At 37.8% G+C, this 23,910-nt stretch overlaps 1 protein-coding gene across 1 annotated transcript in view; it reads left to right on the top strand.

Moving 5' to 3' along the window:
- F13A1 (coagulation factor XIII A chain) overlaps positions 1-23,910 on the top strand; it is a 101,091-nt gene that overhangs the window by 34,477 nt on the left and 42,704 nt on the right. The window contains exons 4-6 of the mRNA XM_026715054.2: positions 7,889-8,140; positions 9,968-10,086; positions 18,586-18,693. Of these exons, the coding sequence (XP_026570839.1) occupies positions 7,889-8,140; positions 9,968-10,086; positions 18,586-18,693 (479 nt within the window). The remainder of the gene's footprint in view (positions 1-7,888; positions 8,141-9,967; positions 10,087-18,585; positions 18,694-23,910) is intronic.

Genomic DNA, 23,910 nt, shown 5'->3' with positions numbered 1-23,910 from the left:
TACTAATTCATTCTTTACAGCTGTTCAAAAGATTTCTCCAGAGAAACTCAGATATTATCACATCACCTTGTAATACACCTTTCTCACAAGGTTACTCTAGTTATTCATCATTCTGTCGCATTTATTACATTTCTTGGACATGCCTGGAAGCCTGTTGTTTTAATGCTAGCTATGAAAAGCCCCTCACAGTAAAATAAATGAATCAAATACTGAAAGGGAGAGGAAAAAATAGGAATCTTATCATGTGTAAACATTTCCCCTAAAGCAGAAACATGCATCATTATAAGATTGTTTAGTTGCAGCTGCAACAAATAATTAAAAACAGAACCCAGTTATGTTTTAAATCTAATTTTTATGGTGGTAAACACCTGCTTTCAAAATATTACTTTAAGAATGAGAGCAAATATTTGCCAAAGGGGAAAATACAATAACTGCTAATGTGAGAATTCTCTTCTGCATCTTTGTGCTCCCTCTGCTGTTTGTGAGGAGCAATTTTCCATCCTTGTACAGTGGCGGTGGGCACATAACATAGAGAGGTTTATTACAGTGAAAACTGACATCAGTGTAACTGAGATGCGGTTGCTTAGGGTTCAGATGCCTGCTCCACTTTGCATCATTTAGATGATTACGCAGAAATGCACGAAATCTCTATGACTAGGGCAAACAAAAGGGGTGTGTATGGGGCAAAACACTCCTCAGAAATCAATGGCTTTGTCATACCAATTCCAATTGTCTTGAAAGCATCACACGGTCCAGGAAATGAAAAAGTAAATAAATTTAAATCATTTTGTTTGAAGTTTGGTTAGAACAATCGTGTGTGTGTGTGTGTAAATGACCAGAAACAAAGGAAGACACAGATGCACCTAGTTTTCATGAGAAGGATACACGCACAATGGAATGATGGTCATAAAAATGTTTCAGGATTTACAAAGACAGGGAAAGACAGGGATTGGGCACCTAGCTTCTGGTCTAATGTAAAGCCCTTCTTGAAGCTTGTATAGATAGCCCTTAACTTACAACCCCAGTTAGAATCAGAATTTTTGTTGCTGAGCAAAGCAGCTATTAAATGACCCATGCTAAATTTTATGACTTTTTTTTTTGCCGTGGTTGTTAAACAAATCAGTATGTTAAGTGAATCACTCTTCGCCCATTGATTGCTTGTTGGAAATTGACTGGGAAGGTCAGAAATGGCAATTACATGACCCCAGGATGCTGCCACCATCCCCAATACATGCGAAATACCTAAACATTGATCAGTGATTGTAGGGATGCTGGATGGTTGTAAGTACAAAGACTCATCATAAGTCACTTTTTTCAGAGCTGTTGCAACTTCGAACAGTTGCTAAACAAGTAGTTGTAAATTGAGGGCTACCTGTAATTCGGTAAAAGCAATCTGTTCCTGATTTAGATCGAGAGGTGACAGTGCCACGTACCAGAAAGGAAAAGAGATGAGATGAGATCAGGAAAAACAAAGAAGTGGTGTTATCATTCTTGGTCTTAGCCATGTCTATAGCTTCTTTAAGTTCCACAAATGACTGAAATGCAGGCTATTTCTAGTCCTTAAGAGAAAACAAAAAAATGTTATGTCAGAGTGTTTGCAGTGTGACTGTTATTGTGAGACAACCCAGGAGCACACAGAGGCTTTGTCTTTTAACAGTGGTTTATATACAAGACAGCTATATACATACATATACGTGGTAGGCAAATACCTGGCAATCAATCAATCTTCTATACTCTGCATGGAAAACCACAATGGAGACAGAACACAAGGAGAGAGAAGTACGCCTTCTCATGGCCTCATATATATAGACAGCTTCTTAAAGTGGTAAAACCATGTGGGACCCACCCTCAGTCTTAAAGCGACAATAACCATGTTGATTCATCCTCATTGCATCAGCCTTACAACAGCTGGTCAGCTATTAAATCTCAATACATTGACATGTTACTTATTTTTGACTGAAGAAAAAAGAATATTTCATTTAATCAAAGACATTTGGGATAAGCAAAAGTTTTTGGATGAATGTTAGATCAACTTATTCAGTATTATGGTAGTACAGAGGTAACTAAATAGAGCCAATTCCCTAGAGGAAGCATGGTCTCTGTGTCAGTGGAAACTGATGAGAAGCAAGACAACCTTCCATAGCAGATAGTGTATGCTGTTTTTCTTAGACTAAGCAGGGGATTGGGCAGGGGCATACACAGGGGTCAAAAAATCCTGATAGTATCCTGATAAATGTGACCATGCAACCCAAACCCCTCCCCTTTTGACCCATGAACATCAAGAGCTGTGATGGGGGCAATGGTTTGAATGTAGTATTGCTAGCTGACTCTGCCCACTGCCAGGAGTTCAATTCTGATTGGCTCAAGGTTGACTCAGCCTTCCATTCTTCTGAGGTTGGTCAATTTAAGTCCCAGATTTTGGGGAGGCAATATGTTGGCTCTGTAAACCACGTAGAGACGTCTGCAAAGCACTATGAAGCTGTATATAAGTGCTATTGCTAACACAGACAAGGGGGCAAGGCTTTGACAGCATGGTTTCAAACTCCATCTTGACTTTTTAACCCTCTTTTCAGAAGCCACTTGTTCTTTAAAATCAATTGCAAACATGGCAAGGTCCACCTTCCAGGGGTGGGCTTCAAAAATTTTAGCATGGCCATGGTGGGCGTGGGAGTCGGCCTCCTGCACCAGGGCGGGGGGGTGTGTTTTTGCCTTCCCCGGGCTCCGGAGGCTTTCCTCGAGCCTCCGGAGGGCAAAAACTGCTCCCTGGGCTCTGGAGGCTCTCTGAAAGCTAGAAACAGGCCCATTTCCTGCCTTTCTGAACTTCCTGTAGGCCCATTTTTCACCCTCCCTGAGCCTACTTGCATGCCCTGCACTTACCTGCATCAAAAATGGGCCACGTGGGGATTCCTGGGAGGGGTGGGGTGGGGTGGATGGGCCCAGCCAGGAGTGGGATTTGGGGGGGTGTTCTCCAAATTGCACAGAATGTTAGCTAGGGGCTCTCCTGAACCCCTGCAAACCCCCAGCAACCCACCCCTGCACCTATCCATATTCTCATATTAATTTTGTGTTGTTTTTGTTATCTTGAAGACATAAACACAAGAGCATAAACTTTCAAGGGGTGTCTTCTTAGCTGTAAACTCAGTTAATCTAGGGGATGGCTTGATTCTAAATTGGCAATAAACTGTGTGAAATGATGGTGATCTTTGCCTCATCTGGCTAGCTTTCCAAGAGAAGGTTTCATTTTAGTTGAGAGCAACAAGCCTTCCCTCATAGCTGATGGATTTATAAGTGTTAATCCTGCCTGGCTGAGTTCCTTATTTTGAAAGTATGGATTCCTTCAAAGGTGGCCTTTGGAGCAATGAATTCCACTTCTACCAACAGCAGAAGCAGCAGATAATGCCAGGAGAAGCAAATAAAACTGCTTGCATTTTCTGGTCATTCAACATGATGCACACATAAAGTATTTAATGCAATTGGGGCTTATTTAATTTTAATTAATTTTCTAAATATTATGGAAGAAGACAGAAAGATTTAACATGGAAACACCCTACACAATACTGCGAGGTATAGTTTTACATTTGGCTTACACAGTTCTTTCAAAGACTTCACAGCAGTAGCTAATGTTTTGGTTTTCATTTTTAGATTCTTTTAACAGGAGGAGGGGAGGAATACTGGAAATCTAAGGAATAGCATCAAAAATGTGTATTTCTGAAAGGGCACTGTAACTCATATGGAAATAAAATAAAAATGTGGAATAGCTAGAACCCATATGTACTTATTTACTTATGGATTGATTGTACAACATGGTTGATATATGTGTGAAAACTGTACCAGTACTTGACAATTGGAAGAATACCATTATTGTACTCCAAGACAAAGGGAAAGGTAGGAAGAATGAATGAATGGAAGACAAGAATACATGATCTCCCCTTTGTTGCTTGAATGGATCAGTGTTTCAGGAATGCTTGTGGCACTGTTAGAGGAATGTTAGTTTGAGATGTGAATAGATGCGAACATTTCTATGCTGACCGTGTTGTGTAGAGTCATGGTGGTGGAGTGGTTAGAATGCAATATTGCAGAATAACTCTGCCAACTGCCAGCAGTTCGATCCTGATTGGCTCAAGGTTGACTCAGCCTTACGTCCTTCCTTGGTTGGTAAAATAAGGACCCATATTGTTGGGGGCAAAATGCTGACTGTAAATCTCTTAGAAATGGCTGTAAAGTAGTATGAAGTGGTATATAAGTCTAAGTGCTATTGCTAGTTGACTGAGAAACTGAATGGAAATGTATGAATGCAATAGTTGCGTAGATAATTTGAAAGGATAGAAAGAAAGGAGAGGTATAATGAATACTATTAGAACAAACTAGAATTATGCATATTTCCCTTTTTGTTGCTTTATGCCTTAATTTCTTTAGCTTACTAATTCCATGCATAACATTCCTTATTCTGGAAAAAAAATGGGATGAGCATGTATGTATCTGCCTATAAAAAAAGATAAGGCAGATTGTTTTTAGTGTTGGGAGATGTCAGGGAGCATCTTTACCAGCAGTTTGCCTGCTGGTAAACCTCTTTTCTGTAACTGGTGTTTCCCTACATTGTAATTGTTTTTGGGAGAATGTCAATTCCCCAGCTGAAAATGATTGAGGCCCCTGCAAGTGTTTATTTGGCATTCAGTACAGCTGGCTTTGAAATGAGGAAACCTTGTGTTACAAAATCCGTTCACAAAACTTTTGTATAAATTCATTGCTAGCATTAGAATTTTATTCTCCATTCACACAATATGAATACTAGAAATGAGAGCTTCTTCGTGTACACATGTTTAGCTGATATAAGGATCAAAGATTAAGTTTTCTGCAATCGCCTCAGCTAAACTTTTCCAAATTTTGAAATTTGTAAATTGATTTGCCATTTTTCCTTATGGCATTTGTGTTCTCTGGAATTTTTTTTTTTTTTTTGGTCACTGGACAAATAGGAAGATATCAGGTTATTATTTTTCAGTCCAGTCTGATTGAAGTTCACTTATGGTGTCTATCTAGTATTCTTACACTACAATAATAAATTAAAAATCGGCTGTATCAACCAAAAAGCATATAACAAACCAATAAGTTCTTCATATGGGCTTGTAAGATCTATGGCCTTGAAGGCTCCTAGTTCAATGAAAAGGTAAATGTTCACAAGGAATTAAATAGTTGGGCATTTGGAAATTACTATTGAAAACAGTAGCTGGAAGATATTGAAGGATATAATCTTTAACTCAAGAGGCTCTAATTGTACAAACTCTCTCCCTCTCTCTCACTTTCAGCTTGATTCAGATCAAAAGATTGGGAGCGTATTCATGAAGCTGTTTCCCCAAACTATGCTCTTATTTTAATTCTTACCAGTCATATATGATTATAGTCTCTTTGGTTAAATTTGCAATTCCAAAGTGTTCTTTAGATCTTAAAAAGGTCAGACTGAGCTTCTATTTCATGTTAATCCATGATTTATTTTAAATGCTGAATAAGCTATCATCTGGCTACACGCAACTCATTCAACCATAAGTCATAGTTTTACATAACCATTTAAGGCCGAAACGTGTAGCTCAATGCAGTGTGTGAAGTGTATTATTCATCTTTCTTTCCACCTCCTTCTCTGAAAAAAGGTTACAACATGGATACCAGAAATATAAATAAAACTAGATTCTGTGCCTGTTATAAATAACAGAATTGGTTGCATGATTCTACAATAGGTGTTTATAATTAGGGCTAATAATATCTGTAACATCAGTAAAAACAGGCTACCAGAGTCCTATCCTTGACTCTTCATTATCAGCTCTTGAGTGTGAATCTGAGTTTCTAGAGAAAAATGTATTGCTCTGAGTGAGGCTCTGAAAAAAGGGAGTTTTGAGGAATGATTAGTAGAAGGAAATGAAAAAGGTGGCATCTCCAACATCACGGAAGCAGAGGTGGTATTCAGCAGGTTCTGACCAGTTCTGGAGAACCCCGTAGCTGAAATTTTGAGTAGTTCAGAGAACCAATAGCAGAAATTTTGAGTAGTTTGGAGAACTGGCAAATACCACCTCTGACTGGCCCCACCCCCATCTAATCTCTGCCTCTCAAGTCCCAGCTGATCGGCTGGGTCTTCTTTTGTTGCCCTGCACAGGAGAACGGAGCTGGAAAGCAGGTTAGTGGGGTGGGGAGAGGATGTAGTAACCTTCCCCCAGGAGTGGGGAGTGAATGGGATTTTGGAGTATCCTTCCCCTGGAGTGGGGTAGGAATGGAGATTTTACAGTATCCTTCCCCTGCCATGCCTACCAACGCCTACCAAGCAACGCCCACCAAGCAACGCCCACAGAACCGGTAGTAAAAAAATTTTTTGAATCCCACCACTGCACAGAAGGCCATTCCAAGGAGCAGTGGGAGAAAAGGCAGAAGACTCTCTTGTGAGAGCATATCAGGACTTACGATTACAGATGCTTCTGGACAGCACGCCTATTCTAGGAATTACCAAGTCAATGGTTATTGCTTACAAGGTGATGGTAATTACCTTACTTATTTTTGCTGTAATGCAATGGATGTAACACTGAGTAAATATGAGTCCACATTTTGCTACCACGTTTCTCACAAAATAAGCAAATCTTAAAAGAGAAGTTTAATAGACCCCACACCACAGTCTCCCCAAGTGTGAGAGACTGTAGGAGGCAGCAGAAGGGTTAACTGGTATAACAGGTGGGTCAGCCAAGATGTGGGAACCCTGAGAAGAAAAAGCTTCAAAAAGACTCCATCTTAATTAGTTTGATTTAAGCCTGTTTGGCAACTTACTTCCACGATTTTCAAGGTTGTGTTTGATTCCATTCTTAACTCTGTCTACCCTCTCTTTTGGGTTGTTGCTTTTGGTACATCTGATTACACCTTATTCCTAGTTAGGCCATTAAAATATAGACTGCATTTTTGTAATTATATTTCCTGGGTTCTTTTATTGGTGTTCTGTCAAAATAAAAATGTTATCCATATGACCAATCAAACTCAGTGTCTTTATTCAGTGTAGCCTAGACCAACTTGGGTCCTTCAAATATGTTGGGGGGAAGGTCATAAAAATTCTTAGCAGATACTGGTTTAGAATTCTGGGAATTGACATCCTTGAACATGTGGAATGCACCAACATGGAGAAATATATTGTGTGGAAATGATGTAAAATCTTGGCTTGGTAGATTTGATTTTGTAACATAAAAAGTGTTAAAGACAGAAACTTTAATGAAAGAGAGCTGAATTATACTTGTTGATACCTTACTTATTTTTGCTGTAATGCAATGGATGTAACACTGAGTAAATGTGAGTCCACATTTTGCTACCATGTTTCTCACAAAATAAGGCCGGGCCTTATTTTTTTTTGACCCCTGAAAAAGTGGCTAGGCTTTTCGGGGAATTTCCTCCCCCACCTAGAGTGGCCCATACACACGAACCTCGCCACAAGGACGCTTCTATCGGCCGATGCAAAGCTCCCCGAAGGCAGAGTCCCACGCCATGCCACGCCCTGAAGCAGCTGGGGACTCTGCCTTCAGGGAGCTTCTATCGGCTATTGGGGTATTGTAGCCTGGGCTACCTGCAGGGCACTCCTAAAGGGAAGTTTTCTCCCCATCCCCCCCCGCCCTTCCCCCGCCCATTTCTCTTCACCTTGTGTAGTTCTAATGAATGATGTGAGAAATGGTGGGGAAAAGCACGGTTTGAATAGGCCTAAATTTGGGGGGTGGGGCTTAATTTCACCTCATGCCTAGAAATCATGCTGGGCCTTCCTATTGGTGGAGGACATATTGTTGGAGAAACACGGTAGGCAGTCAAAATGAAAGGAAGCATTTCATTTGCTACTCTCATTCACAAAGTTAATGAACTCTCTTTCCTCTTCCTGCAGGGCGATACCCACAACAAAACAAAGGCACTTACATCCGCGTTCCTTTGGTTCAAGAGCTGGAAAGTGGGAAATGGGGTGCTAAGATCACCCACAAGGCCAACACTTCTGTGGCCCTGAATATTATGTCAGCTGCAGACTGCATTGTGGGAAAATTCCGCATGTATGTTGCAGTGCTGACTCCAATGGGCATTCTCAGAACAAGACGAAACCCAGACACCGATACTTACATATTGTTCAATCCCTGGTGTAAAGGTAAGGCACAAGCAGTGTGTATATGATCATGACAATAACAGCCACATCTTAAGTGCAACTGTATTATTATAATTTATTCAAAAAGAACCTTAATCTGACTTTCTAAAGGGATGCAATTGAGAAGTCCAGATAGTTTGTCTCATTCTACAGTTTCTTTATATAAGTTCACCATCCGACTTGTGTTACCAGAAGTTTACAGGTAGGCACACTAATGACTACAATTAGACAACTATTCTCCAGTCCCCTGCCACTTAACATTAGAGTTTCATGGAAGCTGAAGTCTAATTATTAGAGGATGCCAGGTTAAATAAGTTTGCATCTAAATAGATAGATATAGAAATATAAGTAGAATATTATCTAAAAGGCGGATAAAATCTGAATTTAAGACATTTTCCCCACCCTAGGGCTGCCTCCATTCATCATATTGAAATGGATGTTTATTGAGGAAACTCTAATCTTCCTGTCAGATAAATATAATACAATTAATGAGAGAGAAAGAGAATGGCAGAGACAGAATGGCCATGTTGAATTATTCCTTTGACAGGAGCAAACAGATTATGATTCCAAATGCATCACATCTAAAGCTTTCAATTAAAAAGAAAGAAAAGGATAGAGGGAGAAATGTGGAGGGAGGGGAGGTTTAATATTTTCCTCCACCACCGTGATGTACCTGTAACATGTGACAGTTTCCTCAGGACTGTGCTAGAATTTCCATTCACCGTGTAATGCAATCCCAGTATATTTTTATTTATACATGTATTCTGCCATTCCTTGAAAGACTGCCTTGCTTTACATATTTAAGCACCCATCATTTAAAAAAACAACAAGTGATATGTGGAGACAATCTGTGTATCATCATTTCTTCCAAAAAATGAAACTTAAGATGCCTGAGTTTGGGATGCATTCAGGCCAATTTTTTTTTAATGTTCTCAGAAAGACATATGCCGTTCTTTAGGAAAACCTGATGGAATTATGGCAAAATATCAGTCAGGCTCCACTTGTAGACATATAAAGAGGTGTTTAGCTCATGATATTCCGAAATGACAAAGCCGGGAACTTTGGATCTGCTGATCAGGCAGGTTCTAGCAATCATTTACTTAATGTAGAGTCCTTTAGGACTAGTGACTTTCCTTAATATTCATAGTTTACATAGAATACTTTTTGGGAGCTAAGATAATCCAAAATCCAAAAATATAATTTAGGTAATGTGAATTGGGTTAATTCATTAAATATGTAGGTCTGGTGCGGTCCTCCAGCATCTCTAGCCTAAACCAGAAAGAGCTGTCTATCATAAAATGTTCCTCCTTGTGTCTCGATCATCACGTGAACTAAGTGGTTAGTCTACCTTCTATATGAAAAGGGACCGTGTTCATGCGTGTTATGCTGTGCCACTCTTCCTAAAGAGGTTAATCCTTTCAATCTTTTTGTGTAGAACTGCTCACAATTACAATTACGAAGTTTCAAAGTAATTCTTTGATCTGCCGTGTGGGAGCTTAATGCTCTCACAACTCTCAGACATTTCAGCTTAATAACCCAGAATCATAAAGTGCCTGATAAGAGGTGACAATTTAATCATGCTTTACAGATCTTGCTCAAAATAGTTGAGAGTTGTGATCCTTCTTTTCTTTTTACTTTTTTTCTTTTTAATTTGGAGCATGCTTCATTTCCAACTGCAGAGAATTGTGTGAGGAGAAAATATATTATGTGTTATGATAGATGAACAAAAGGCTGCCTTTTCTTATGTCATTCAGCTGTACTAAATTCCAATATTTACTCTTAGCAAAGTACATGTATTAACCTGTTTTTATAATAAAAAATCTGATGCAGAGGATGCAGTGTTTATGGATGAAGAAGAAGAAAGGCAAGAGTATGTCCTGAATGACCTTGGGGTTATTTTCTATGGGGACCCTGAAAATATACGATCAAGGAGCTGGAACTATGGTCAGGTAAATCCATTTGAAATAAATGAAGAATAGCTTTTCTACCAAATGCTGCACCCCTAAATTCTGCACTAGCAAATAGATTGATCCTGTTGAAACCTGATTCACTCCCGCTTAGTAAAATACACCTAGGAAAATGAATAAGGGTATATGGCTGATTGCCTGTGATACATAACAGAATTAATCAAAGGAATAAAAGTTTGAAAGGACTGAGCCTGTATCTTAGTCTAGAACATTTCAGTCCAGATGGATGATGTGCATATGTGTGTTTATATTAGATTTATATCTCACCTTTTATTCCAACAACTAAAAATGGCATGCACAACATTTCCTCCTCCCTACAGCAACAACATTGTGAGGTAGGTTGAACTGATTGAGTGAGCTGAGAATGATCCAACTAAGAGTGGACTAAAACATGTTTTTTGCTTGGTTTTTAAGTCTTAACCATAACCATTACACCACATTATTTGTAAAAACAACCACCCGCTTCTTATATCGATTTTATTACAGATTTTTATTCTGATTTATCTGTGAGGCAAATATAAATTGACAAATATAAATGGAGAAAATTTATATATCAGGGGTGTCAAACTCACAGCCCATGGACAGGATACATCATGTGCTGGCCCCGGCCCCGCCCAGTTTAGTGAACGGGGGGAAGTCCTGATATGTCACATGACGCCACTGTGACACCATGAGTTTGAAAAGCAGGTTTTTTAAAAAAGTTTTTTTTTTAAAAAAAAAACTCAACAAAATATAAATAGCGGTGGAACATATCTTACCTGTTTCTCATTAAAAGCAACCATGGTCAACAACTCAAACTCAGACATCCAGTGTAGAGTAGTAGTGAAGATGCTGGACGGCAAGTAGGAATACTTAGGTTCTAGTTCATGTTCAACCAGAGAAACCATTTGAGTCTTTTATTCTCAGCCCAACCTATCTCACAGAGTTGTTCTTGTGGAGAAAGAAAGGAAGAGAAAGTGTTGTACACACTGTCTTGAATTATTTTATGTATCTAATACGTACATAAACACCTATGGTAATTTTAACAGGTATTCATCAGCTTCCAGGTCTTTTGAAGAAGCAATTTGGCATGATTTTCTAATTGAATTAAACATTCAATGGACCCCAAATTGTTCAGACTAGGTTTCCATAACCTAATTTAAGATTACTGGGCAACTATCATCAGTGAAAGAAGAAAAGCTCTTTGGAAGGTAACTAGGTTAGAGCACATCTATAGGAGCAGTTGGACTAGCAGATTCAGGCAGTAGTTGTGGAGCCCAATCCTTTTTTATATAGGATAAGCTGATAATAATTTGGTCTCTAGGCAGAACTTCATCATTGTGACTCCTATCTCCTTTATTATCTTAACTGCAAGAAGTTCAGTATCAGAGAAATAATCCATTTCTGGCACATAAGCTTCCTTTATTGAATACCCTAAGTGGAACAATATCCATGGAAACTGGATCCCATTCCAGAATTTCCAGGAAATGCAGGGCAGAACTGTTCAAATGTGTAAGCCATCAGCCTTCAGCCTTCCATATTAGCTGACACCTGCATCATCTTCAATTCAATTCCTGTGTAAAGCACAGTGTGATCCTTCTCAAGGTTCTGGATTACAGGGTCAAAACATGGAAAGATTTCTTGCCTCTGGGAAAGAAGAACGGCTTTCATATAGGCTGTGTAGTATAACTGTTTTCCTAAGCATGAAGTAGGTTCCAGTAGTATCTCTCAATTCTTGGAGTAGACATAAGGTTTATTGACTCATCTGTCACAGGCAGAACAACCTGCTCTGTATAGTGCTAGGTTTTCTTATCAGCTTTATTTCCACCTTGTTTAGATTATATTTCAGCTCATTCATTTAACCACAGCCTCAATACACTGGTTTAGAAATAAGACAATTGGTTTTTGACGCTTAGCTAATGAAGTATGTAACTTGAGGGGGTACAGCATTGGCTTATTTATGATGCCCCTCAGCAAAGCTCTCGATGATTTCTGTCAGCAGCTTCCTATAGATTATAGATGATAGCAGTCTCTGTGATAAAGGCCTTGTGGAATACTATCCATCAACTGCCAGAGGGCCAAGCTAGAATTACCAGTGATGATGACCCATTCACTTCATTCTGGTTAGAAAATGGAATCACTCAGAAGACAGATCTAACCCCTGCAAGCTGTTCAAACAGGCTAACAGGATTAAATTATTTGTTACACAAAAGCCATGGTAAGGTCAGAAAGTACTGAGAAGAAAGACTCTCTGCCAAGTTTCTGGATGCTAATTATCAGCAAAATGGCTAAAGCTGAAGTGAAAAGGTTCAGAAAAGGATTTCTCCTCTAGACACAGTACCCATTATTCTGCTATTTCATATTCAGTCAGCTTTTTGGAACTGGCCCAAATAACATCTGTCCTGATTACAGCCAACTGTAATTTGCTGATTGATCCCCACACACAAAAATGCATACGTTCATTCATTCATCTGTTGATTCATTCCAACAAGATGTCCCGCTTTGGCACAATACCCCCTTTGATCCATCCCGTCACCCAAGATAACAAATGTGGATTCCTATATTTTCATTAATGAAAGATAACATTTATTTCATCAGCATGACAATAGGCTGCTTGGTCACATTTAGCAGCATCTAGCATAAGGCGGATTCTAAATCATCTCCATATCAAGGACATTTCAAATAGGGAAAGAGAGATCAAATCTGTCAATTGCTGCAGTGAATCACTGCTTGCAAAGTTCATAAAATCCACAAAATAGAACTAGTATCTTATTTATTTCTTCTTCTCTCTTTCTAGAATCCAACAATCTAGAATCTAGATCTCTTGAGGTATATCTTTTCCACAAGTCTTATTAGATACTGATAATGCAAAATATCTAGCTTTTAGACCTCCATTGGACCAATTTAACATTATCTTAATGACAAAATAATGGAATTATTTATTAATTAGTTATCTAATTATTAATTAGTTATCCAACAATGCATATTTTTAAATATATTTTTTAAAAATAGTCCAAACAGAAATAAAGCATTTAATTAGAATTCAATGTAAAATAGTGTATAAATGTGCAGACAAATCCACAATTCTAAGGATGAGATCCCTGTTGAAGGTTCTGAGTAAGACTACAAGAAATAGGAAGAAATAAGAATGATATCGCAGGGGCTGACTAGAAAGCGTTATCCTGGAACAAATGATGAAACATTTATACAAGCAAGCTTACAGCAGTAAATTTCCCCCCTCAACTACTTTGACATCTGCTGGAGGTCGAACTCAACTAAAAACGGAACATCCAATAAATGTTTTGATTTGTCTTGCTATCAAGTCTATCTCTCAGAAGGTGGAAGAAGGGTCAAGAAGAACTATTGTCCTCCTGAAACCTGACCATCAGGGAAGAATTGGTTGACAGTGAATGTTGGCAGAAGCATTGGGGGAAAAGGGATACTGTCACTTTGGAATTTGATAGCAAGAGCTGTGAAAATGAAATGTAATTTGTATTTTGGAGTCTAGCAGACTGGCTTCAAAAACTTCAGGCAAAAGTTGGATAGGATCTGACGTCTAAAAGTCATAAAGGAAAGCAAAATAAAGTGGGACTGGAGTAACAGAAAACTTAAATATAAACTTAAACTTAAACCCATGGTTTTGGGGGATAAGGTTAGAAAGTGATCTCCAGTTCTATTTTGAATATCTTTTCAATATGCTTTTTAAAAGCTCATATCAATCTTGATTCTTCAGCATTGATCTTAGCTCTGATTACTGACTTTTTTCAGTCTTGATTAGTGGCTCTATCACAGTTTCTTGTATCTGGTTGTTAGCTCCCCTCTGCTCAATGTCGATGGAGCTTCTCAGTCATCCAGGTCATGACTGTCCCAAAGATCCTTTTTCAAGAGGCAATTGGACAGAAGAAGTTTCTTGGATGAGAAGCGAAACATCTTCACAGAAAAACCAGAAAGTCCAGTTGTCTCTTGAAAAAGTATCTCTGGGATCCGCACTGCTCACTTTCGTTCACTAACTGGTGACAGGGTGTGTACTATGCAGAACCTTTTCAATTCCATCAGATTCTTTCTTAACTTGATGTAAGTGGAATTGAAAACTAAAGAGTCATCTTGTCAATGAACCCAAAGGTCAGTGGTCCCAATGAAACAATAGAAGCAGACCCAGAACTGAAAAGCATCATGGACAAGATGGACAACAACTTGAGAAGTTACTTTCTATCGAGCAGGCAAATTGCTCCAGGAAGTCCAGAATAGTAATACGTTGTATTGGAATGCTACATGAAATGTTTAGGAGCTAAGTGTTGTGATCCAGCCCAACTGTAAAATTCTTAGCTACTACACCCCCTTAAAATCAAGATTCTTCCAGGACGTTGAAGGCTGATGAAAGAGGATTTATTTATTTATTTATTTTGTCAAGCAATTATAAGATAACAGGTATAAGTATAAACATAGTTATGGATACATGAAATGGATACATATAAGAAAAATAAAAAAGAAACAATAGGACAAGGATGGTAGACATGTTGGTGCCTCGAGAAACTAATTTAATTCCCAGATTCCTAAGGTAGTAACTCTTGGTCTCTTCTTCATGGTTCCCATGTGGACTAGTCAGGAAGACTTTACCTTGGCCGATACAGGAAAAATATTCAGATGGTTAGGATGTAAATCTCGCTCTAGTTCTGGGCATACCATTACACCAAGAAAATAAGAAATGATAAAGGTAAAACCTTTATCTAGTCAAACCTAACTCTATTGTCTACAAAGTGTTTGTTTTTAATTTATTTTTATATAACAATATAGTATTGTGAAATGTACGCATGTATTATTTTATACAGTGCCATTTGTACAGTATTGACTAAAAATTCTTAACACTCTAATGTTTAGATAATTTAGAATCCTGCAAATAAAAAAAAATAGAAATTTATTACTGATAGAAAGGTCAGTATTAATTATGATTTAACATGTCAGTGTTAACAAGCATATGATTATTTAGCTTTTTCATCCAAACTGAATATAATATTAAAAATTAGTCATGTCCCTGTAATTAACTTGAGGAAAATATGGATTTTTCCTATTTTCAAGAGCTTCTTTAAAATCAGGGGAAATAAGCAGTGAGTGAAAAGGGGAAATATAGGAGATGAAAAAAGAGAAACTAATGTCAAGGAAAAGATCAACTAAACCCAATCACATCAGACTGCGATGGATGGTTAAAAAAGAGAACCAACAGAGCTTCTTTGACTTGTTAGAAACAAGAAAGACAAGGAAATGTCGGTCTGCTACTAAAAGTATATGATAAGCACCACAAACAGCTGTTATTGAATGATATATATTTTTATGTTTTTAATGTCATAAAAATTCAGTAAAGTTTATTTTAAAAAATGAATAAAAGTAGATGATAAAAAATAACAAGGAGAAACTGGAATAATATATTTTCAAGCTTCTGGAAAGAAGAATGTTTTCTGAAATTAGCTGCTTTAATTACAAGCTAAGCATTTTATGATTGAGATACAGTTCAGACGTTATCTCGGACAATGATGCTACAATATCATCTTAGTTGTTATTCTTCAATAAACACTACAGATATACAGCAACAGGCAGACTTTAGGATTAGAATAGAGAGCTGTAAATTCTTCAAAGTGTTTAAAAGTACAGTGCAGCCCGGAAACAAGACATTGCCAGATAGAGGTGTCATCTTGATGGATCATTGGTTACTCTCACTTATATTCTCTTCTATTTATGTGACCCAACTAAGCTGATAATGTAGAAAGATTAATCCATTATAAAACACACTTGGCAATATCTGGGCATCACATCCATGTTTATTGATTAAACTTACATAATTGATGTGATCACTAGAACTTACACAATCAGACTTAAGAACAGCCACAGCTCGGAAAATAAAATTTTAAAAATGCATCTGACAGAGCTAAAGGAATTTATCATTAAAGTTATATGGGAATGTTTTATTTTTTTAGTTTTTTGCTTTACTAGGCAGGCAATTTGGACATTTAAAATGGATCAGTATGTTCAATACTGAAAACACCATTCATATGAGTATTACTGTCCACCCTCTTTAAAGTATGATTTCCAGTGAGTATTTTTTTTTCCAGAATTTACAAGAGTACACTATTGAGATATGTGAGTCAGCCTTAAGGATAAACATTCAGCTTTTTGAAGATATTTCTGGGAGAATCTCCTTTGGGACTAAGCTTCATATTATCAGGTTATAACTCATCATTTAGTAATGATATTCTGCTCTGTACCAAAAGAATAAGTAGAAGAATTAAAAAAATACCCTATAGATAACATAGGCAAAGAAATGACCAATTATAAATGCATCTTCTCCTACAGTACTTGGCTGCAAGTGTATTAAAGAGTACGCCATTGTGTTATACCCTAACAAATTACAGATTAGATTTATTGTATATTGTTGCTGTTTTCAGACAGTTAGCATTTTTAAAGAAAGAAGAGAATAAATTTGTATTCTTAAAGGAAAACTTCAAAAATGTTAGGATTCATGCAGCCTGTAAGGGAAATATCACTACCTCATTTGTTTATCACTACATAGAACAGCTTGTAATTGAAATCATGTGCCTTCACCGCCATCTCTGCGATTGTCTTCCAACAGACAGTGTCATTTTTTGGGTTGCTAAGCAATTTCTTCTGAGCAAATTGAACTGTACCATAGGGCAGGTTCTTCCATAATGAATTCTGTTCTATTTAGGCACTTCTGCCCCCTATTTATTCCTGACATTGTTGTCATTGGGTCCCAGTCCTTTTTTTTTTTCAGAGCTCATTTTCAAAGATGATAATTTCAGGACACTGGAAGACTTGTTGGGCTCCAACTATATCAGACATGATTGAAATATGTTCTTAGAATGAAAGTATTACTGCCCTCTACAGTATGCCACATATATTTTAGTACTAAAGTTCACCTGGAATATTTTCATTTCATTTTAATATTTTGGGTAACTACTGACACCTCTGGCAGTCACAGCAGCTGCTTTAAGCCATATTATCCACAGTCAAGAATAAGAACTATAAACATAGAATTCTTAAGAAAATGATTTATAATTATGGATATGTTAAAATATATCTGATTTGTGCAAGTCCCTGCGCAACCACCACATTCTCTGAGTGACTTTGAGCAGTTGTTTTTTCTTACCTCAACAGGTTGACTGTGAGAGAAGACAACCATATACACCATTTTGAGTTCCAAATTAATAATATTGGTATTTGAATGTTGCTCTGGGCTCTAGTTTCATGCTCTAGCATGTAAACCTAGAAAATAAAATAAGAATCTATTCTGGTTTCAGTTATATGTGCACATATGGTTTAAAGAAGTAGTTTTCAATCTTTTGAGATCCACGTACAATATGAAACCTATCTTTGTTTACCAATGCAAACTTCACCATTATGTGTAATATGCAAGTTTGGCCTCGTTCCAACATATGTCAGCTATGTCCAGAATTGTTTTCCTTAGTTACTGTTTGAAGATGATGCAAAATTTATTAGAAAGTATCAGTGTACTGTAAAAATTCATTGGTTTTCTATTTTTTAAGAATTAAGTTACTAATATTATTTGGTAAGTTCATGCCTTTATATTAATATCATGAATAAGCATCAATAGAAAAATAAATTGGAAATGGCAAAGAGTTTGGTACACAGTTGAGGCAGACAGTGGATGCTTTGGGATGCTATGTCAAACCATAATTCAATGTAATGTGAGCGAACCACAATTGTGTTCAAGATTGTCTACTTCTTTTGCAATCTAGCCATGAAGAATGCCAAAACATGGAGTTTTATCTGAACTCAACAAATCTTAATGGTGCATTATTGTTTTCCAAAACAAGTCAACTTCGAATCATGGTTTATAAAACTGATTTGCTTAAACTACAAATATTTAAAATGATTCGGGATTCAGATAATATCCTAAGCTGCTTAAGTTAAGAGAACCAGTTTGATCTATTGGTTAAGGCATTAGGCTAGAAAGTGGAAGACATGAATTCAAGCCCTGCCTTAGCCATGAAAGACAGCTGGGGGACTTTGGACCAACCATTCTCTCTCTCAGCCCAACTCATCTCATAGGGTTGTTGTTGCGAGGAAAATAAGAGGAGCAAGGTATGTTGGATGTGTTCACTGCCTTGAGTTATTTGTAAAAATAATAAAGGTGAGATACAAAAAAATAAATGAAATAATTGAGCTAACAAGCAGAAATTAATCCAAATTTTACAGCAATAATTTTACAACAGATTCATCAATAGCCATGGTGAAAATATTACCGTCACTTGCTTATTCATGATAGCATGTTAAAAATATCTATGCTATGTTCTTAAAAACTTTGTATAAGTTTCTGTATTTTTTTTCCTGTACTGATTCAGCTGAAGTTATAAGTATACAGAAATATTGCATTTCCAATATGGAGCTAAAACCATGCTGAAATAAACCCGTTTCTGTTTATTTTGCTATGTAAAATTAGTGATGGATCTATTTCTCTCTTTTATATAGTTTGAAGAGAATATTTTGGATGCTTGCCTATACTTGATGGACAGAGCACAACTGGACCTTTCTGGCCGAGGGAATCCTATAAAAATCAGTCGTGTTGGCTCTGCTATGGTATGTATTAAGCATATACTTTGTGCAATATTTTGGATCTATTTACATTTTTTTCTTACTTAAATATATAGCAGCAGGGATGGGATTCTAGAACCGGTTGTTAACATTCTAAGCAGTTTGGACAACTGGTTGTTAGAAGAAATTACTGGTCTAATCCTGTAATGGAAGGCAGGAAGGAAACGTTCTGGTGTTGCTTACAGAAACTCCCTCTCCCTTAACCCTTATTACATTCTTGGCAGGACTATACTTCCTGTCTCAGGAACGTCTCTGGAGTTTTTTTCCCTCCTTTGCTGGTACTTTGCTTGTGTGGGGTGACCATTCAAAGTTACAATGGCATTGAAAAAAGTGACTTATGACCATTTTTCACACTTACGACTGTTGCAGCATCCCCAAAGTCATGAGAGGCCAGGAGAGGAGATGCGTGCCTTGACGTGAGTGATATTGAGTTGGCCACACCCAGCCAATAACATGACCACCAAGCCACGTCCACCCAGTCACATGACCACCAAGCCATACCCACTACCTAAGCCACGCCCACAGAACTGGTTGTTAAAAAATTGAATCCCACCCCTGTATAGGAAGACTATATGGATTGGGGCAAATTTATTTTGTTCTGTGACTTAGCTTGCAAGGAAGATCTCTGCTTTGATCAATTTATCAAAATAAATAAATCTGATTGCCAATTCACTAGTCCAGTAGTACAATAAGTCTCTTGGCTTTTCCCTCTTTTTCACATCAAAAAGGCTATTCATGTTCATGTTATGTGCGCCCAAGCTGAGGTTGCTTCTTCTTTTTTGTGCGGCTTCCTAGAATGACCACATGACCATATAAGTTTGTTCCTGGTGTCTATAACCTTATAAGAAGATTCAAGGCAAAATTCTTTAAAATACCTATGTGGCATAAAAAAGTATTCCATATGCAGAAGTTATATATCTCCATTGTTTGTTCTATAAAGAAGAATAGTGGACTAATATCTCCACAGTGGAAGGAAGTAATTCTAGATATATAATATCTCCACAGTGGAAGGAAGGAATTCTAGATATACTTAGATTGTTTTGCCCTTGGGCAGCATATCTCTATATACAAAACATTTATTAAACCATTAATGGTTTGATTTTCCCACAGATTTCTAAAAAAATATATATCTTTCAGACAATTTTATAAGCTTCTTATTTTACACTTGGTGGATGGAAGACTATGAGATATTTGCAGCTGATCATGAGTTAACAATTTAGTTCCCCACAATAGAAGACCCATTCATTGGAGCATAATAACTGCATCTTCCAGTAAAACATGTGCATCAAGCCAATTAATGCTACAAAAAAATTTTTTTGCAGCAACCATGAGTTGGTTTTGAAAATACAGTGAAACACACTAAAATCTCTTCTTTATAGTTCAAATTAATCCCACACTAACCATGTCTTAGCAAACCATATCTACTGCACTCGGTATCATTGTCAGGTACAAACATGAAAGGAAGATCTGAAGCAAAGACTTCCTCTATTATTAGTCTGGGCTGGATGAACTAACAACACCTTGGGGAAGAGATTTTTTATTTTTATTTATTTGTCAAAAGCTTACAATATAACAGAAACAAGAATAAACATAAGTTTAAATACAAGAACCAAGAGCTAATAATTGGGGACAATAGGACAGGGACGGTAGGCATGATTTTGCGCTTATGCACGCCCCTTACAGACCTTTTAGGAATGGGGTTGGTGGTGGGGAATGTTAAATCTTCTGTTCCCATGATCTGCAACCTAAAGAATTGTTCCAGTTCATGGCACTGGTATTTAAACATGGACACAATGTAATTTATTTAATAGCTGTATATCCTGCTTTTATATGTGATTAAAAACTTTTACAGCACATCAAATTTGTCACCCCATAACTAATATTAATTTTAAAAAATCATTAGATGATTTAGTACAGTATTGCATTTTAATGTTGCATTTAGTTTGTTAGTCTCATAGAGGATGACCGAAGAAAATATGATGAATTTCTTATTCACCTATGGTAATTATAGCAGACAGACAGTATTTCCTAAAGAGAGAAGGATGAACTTCTTCATGGGTACCGTAACAAATTCCCTCTTCTACTGTTCAAGGCACAAAAAATCTGCCTTTCTTTGCATCTGATCATCCTTGTAATCTTTATTCTGGTGAATTACCGGGTTGCCTCAGTTCACCATCATTTCATTTAACTAATTAGCAATGTTCTTTTTAGGATATCCTCCAAGATTTTCAGATAAAATAGCCTGGAATTAAACAGAGGTGGGACCATCTTATTGTTTGTGGGCTTCATAAGCCTCTCCATTTTGTGGTTCTTGAATCACTTCTGTTGAGGTAATTCCCCATTAGGAGAATGAGCGCATACAGGGAGACGTATTTGAGAGAAGTGTTTGAATAATACACACACAGCGCACAGATACACTGTACAGTAAATGTAGGTTTTTTTACTTTCAATAAAGGTTTTAGGCAAAGTTCAAAAACAAGCAGTCCAAAGTCATTCACAGGTAAGTCAGTCAGTTTTCAGTCCAGGGATAATCCAATAACAAAGTCCAGTGTCAAAAAACAGTTCAGTATCAGACTTACATCAAATCCATGAATATCAGTCAATTAGAATGAACGGGAAAACTCTCCAACAGAAGGAAAAAGAGTCACTCACACTCTCTTCTGAGACTAAGACAAGACAATCCAGGTTTTTGGCTCCATCTTATGGCCGTTTGAGAAACCACACCCAATTACACTTTTAGGATTTTCTTAAAGATACAGTATTAAAATGTTTATCCTGGTTTATATATTTCCAACCCAAATAACTGTTAGGTGACTTACATTCCTAACAACTTCAAAATTGCACTGTCTCTTTTCTCAAAACTGCAATAACTATGATATATAACAATAGTAATTCTTGTTATGCAATAATGAAATGAAAATATCTGCAAGTATTTTAAGGGTGTGTCCATAAATAATGTCAGAAATGTACTTTAGTATGAAAAAAAAAGTATAGATCAGGGATGTTAAACTCAGGGTCTGGGGGGCCGGATCCTGCCCATGAGATACTTAGATCTGGCCCGTCGGATCCTCCTAGAAACAGGGAAGGACCGGGCCATGGTGCTTCTGCCAGCAAAAAGAAGAGCCCTCCCGAGCTCCGTTTTCACTGGCAGAGGGTTGCAGGAGGCCATCCCAGCCCAAAACGAAGATTGGGAGCCCGTTTTCACTGGCAGAGCACTCAGGACACCAGAGGCGCCCCTGACACGAGTGATGTTGAGCTGGACATGCCCATCCTGGCCACGCCCACCCTGGTTCCCAAAGGTCAAACACAACCTTGATGCAGCCCTCAATAAAATGGAGTTTGACACCCCTGGTATAGGTGATTAAAGGTTTAATCCAGCTTCCCTCTTATCTTCCAGGTTTGTGATTTGGTAGCAACATTGTAGGTTTTAGAGTATATGACAAACAACTGTAATATAAAAATGCCACCTTGTTCATGACCTAGGTTGGCCTATTTTTCAAGACAGCCAAGGGTCTTTACCTAAACCTATTAGACCTACCAAATACTTATCTTGTCCAACTTGCGGGGTTCACAGTCCACCGATTTTCTAATTAGAAACTACTAGTTAATCCAGCCCAAAGCTTTGCAGTGAGAGTCATGATTTATTTGACAAGAACGTAGCAGCTCATTATTAACATAACTACAAGCAAAGGAGAAAGCAATAGAAAGCAAAGAAGCTTTTTGTGCATTACCTCCACTGATTTGGTTCAAATTGCTGGGAGGAAATGCGTAACTCACTAATAGCTATCTATTTACATTAGTCAATAAAACTGTTACTTTATGAAGCCCCACCACCAGCAAACTTAGACAAGCAAAAGCTTGTTTTCATGATGAGCAACCCACAATGGACCTAGTTATTTCCAATTAATTCATCCCTTAGATTGGAAAACATGGGCTGAAATGAAGGAGATTGTGGGGGAATATATTGGAACAAATAAGTGTTAGATGACCTTTTCTTCTACTTTTTGTTCTAAAATATTCTTTTTGTAGAAATATTTATTTTCTGAAATATTATAGATTTGGACATGAATTGCAGAACCATTTTGACATGACATGGAGCTCCTCAGAAACTGAAGCTCAGTGTATAATGTAGGAATTATATGTAAGAATATCCCCCTCCACATCTGTTTAAATTTTATGTCCTATTGTGCATGCATATTGTGCATTCAAGCTTGTCAAGAGAAATGCAGGTGAATTTACACCAGCAGTTATGCCTTGACCCTGTGGGCAGCACAGCCTGGAAGGCAGAATTATGGCTTGTGGTCTTAAACATAACAGAGCCACTGAAGTTGTTGTGTGCTCTTTCTAATGCATTATATCAGACAGGGAAAAAAAAGTTTTACAATCCATGCATAGATTATCCTTTCACTCATTGCTTTTCAAATATAGGGGGATTCCAAACCTCAAAATCCCTAACGGCAGAATTTTTTTACCATGTTAGTTGGGGAATTGGGGGGATTATAAATCCAGCACATCAGGCTGGGGAAAGATGCTGTGGGATATCGTATTTCCTATTACACAATTACAACTTTCAGAATTAAATGAAGGCTTTGGCATGTTCACTATTTTGGGGGAATTTATAAGGCTGTCAAAGCCACGTTGACTCTGCGTATCGTTCAATCAAAATCCAGTTAAACTACAAATGAGTCTAAAAATGAGGAGTAACATACCATATCGAAGACAAACTATGCACATCAATTGGGCATGCTTGTGCCACCACTTGAGGGAACCTCCAAGATTTTAAAGATAATTTAAAGACCTGAGGAATCAGGAGGCCCAAAGCTTTATGCTCCTTTACTTGCCTGGTGTTTGTTTGCTCATCACTGAACAAACGCTGACAGCTGTCTTATATCCGGGGTGTCAAACTCAAGGCCCACTGCCCGAATCTGGCCCACAAGGCCGCTCTGGAAACAGGACTGACTCATGATGCCTTTGCCAGTGAAAATGGAGCTCAGGGTAGCCATGTACAGCCCACCTGGGCCCCATTTTCAGTCTTGATGACCTCCTGCAGCCCTCTGCCAGCATGTGGCCCCTCCCAAGCTTTATTTTTGCTGGCAGAGGACTGCAGGAGGCCATCGTGGCTCTAAATGGAGCTGGGGGGGCTGCACATGCCCCCCCCCAGCTCTGTTTTTCCTGACAGAGGGCTAGCAAAACAAATTAAAA

The sequence above is a fragment of the Pseudonaja textilis genome, chromosome 3 (assembly GCF_049901715.1).
Source record: "Pseudonaja textilis isolate UNSWEBS1 chromosome 3, rPseTex1.2, whole genome shotgun sequence".
Lineage (NCBI taxonomy): Eukaryota > Metazoa > Chordata > Lepidosauria > Squamata > Elapidae > Pseudonaja > Pseudonaja textilis.
This window is presented reverse-complemented; position numbering and strand designations above follow the sequence as displayed.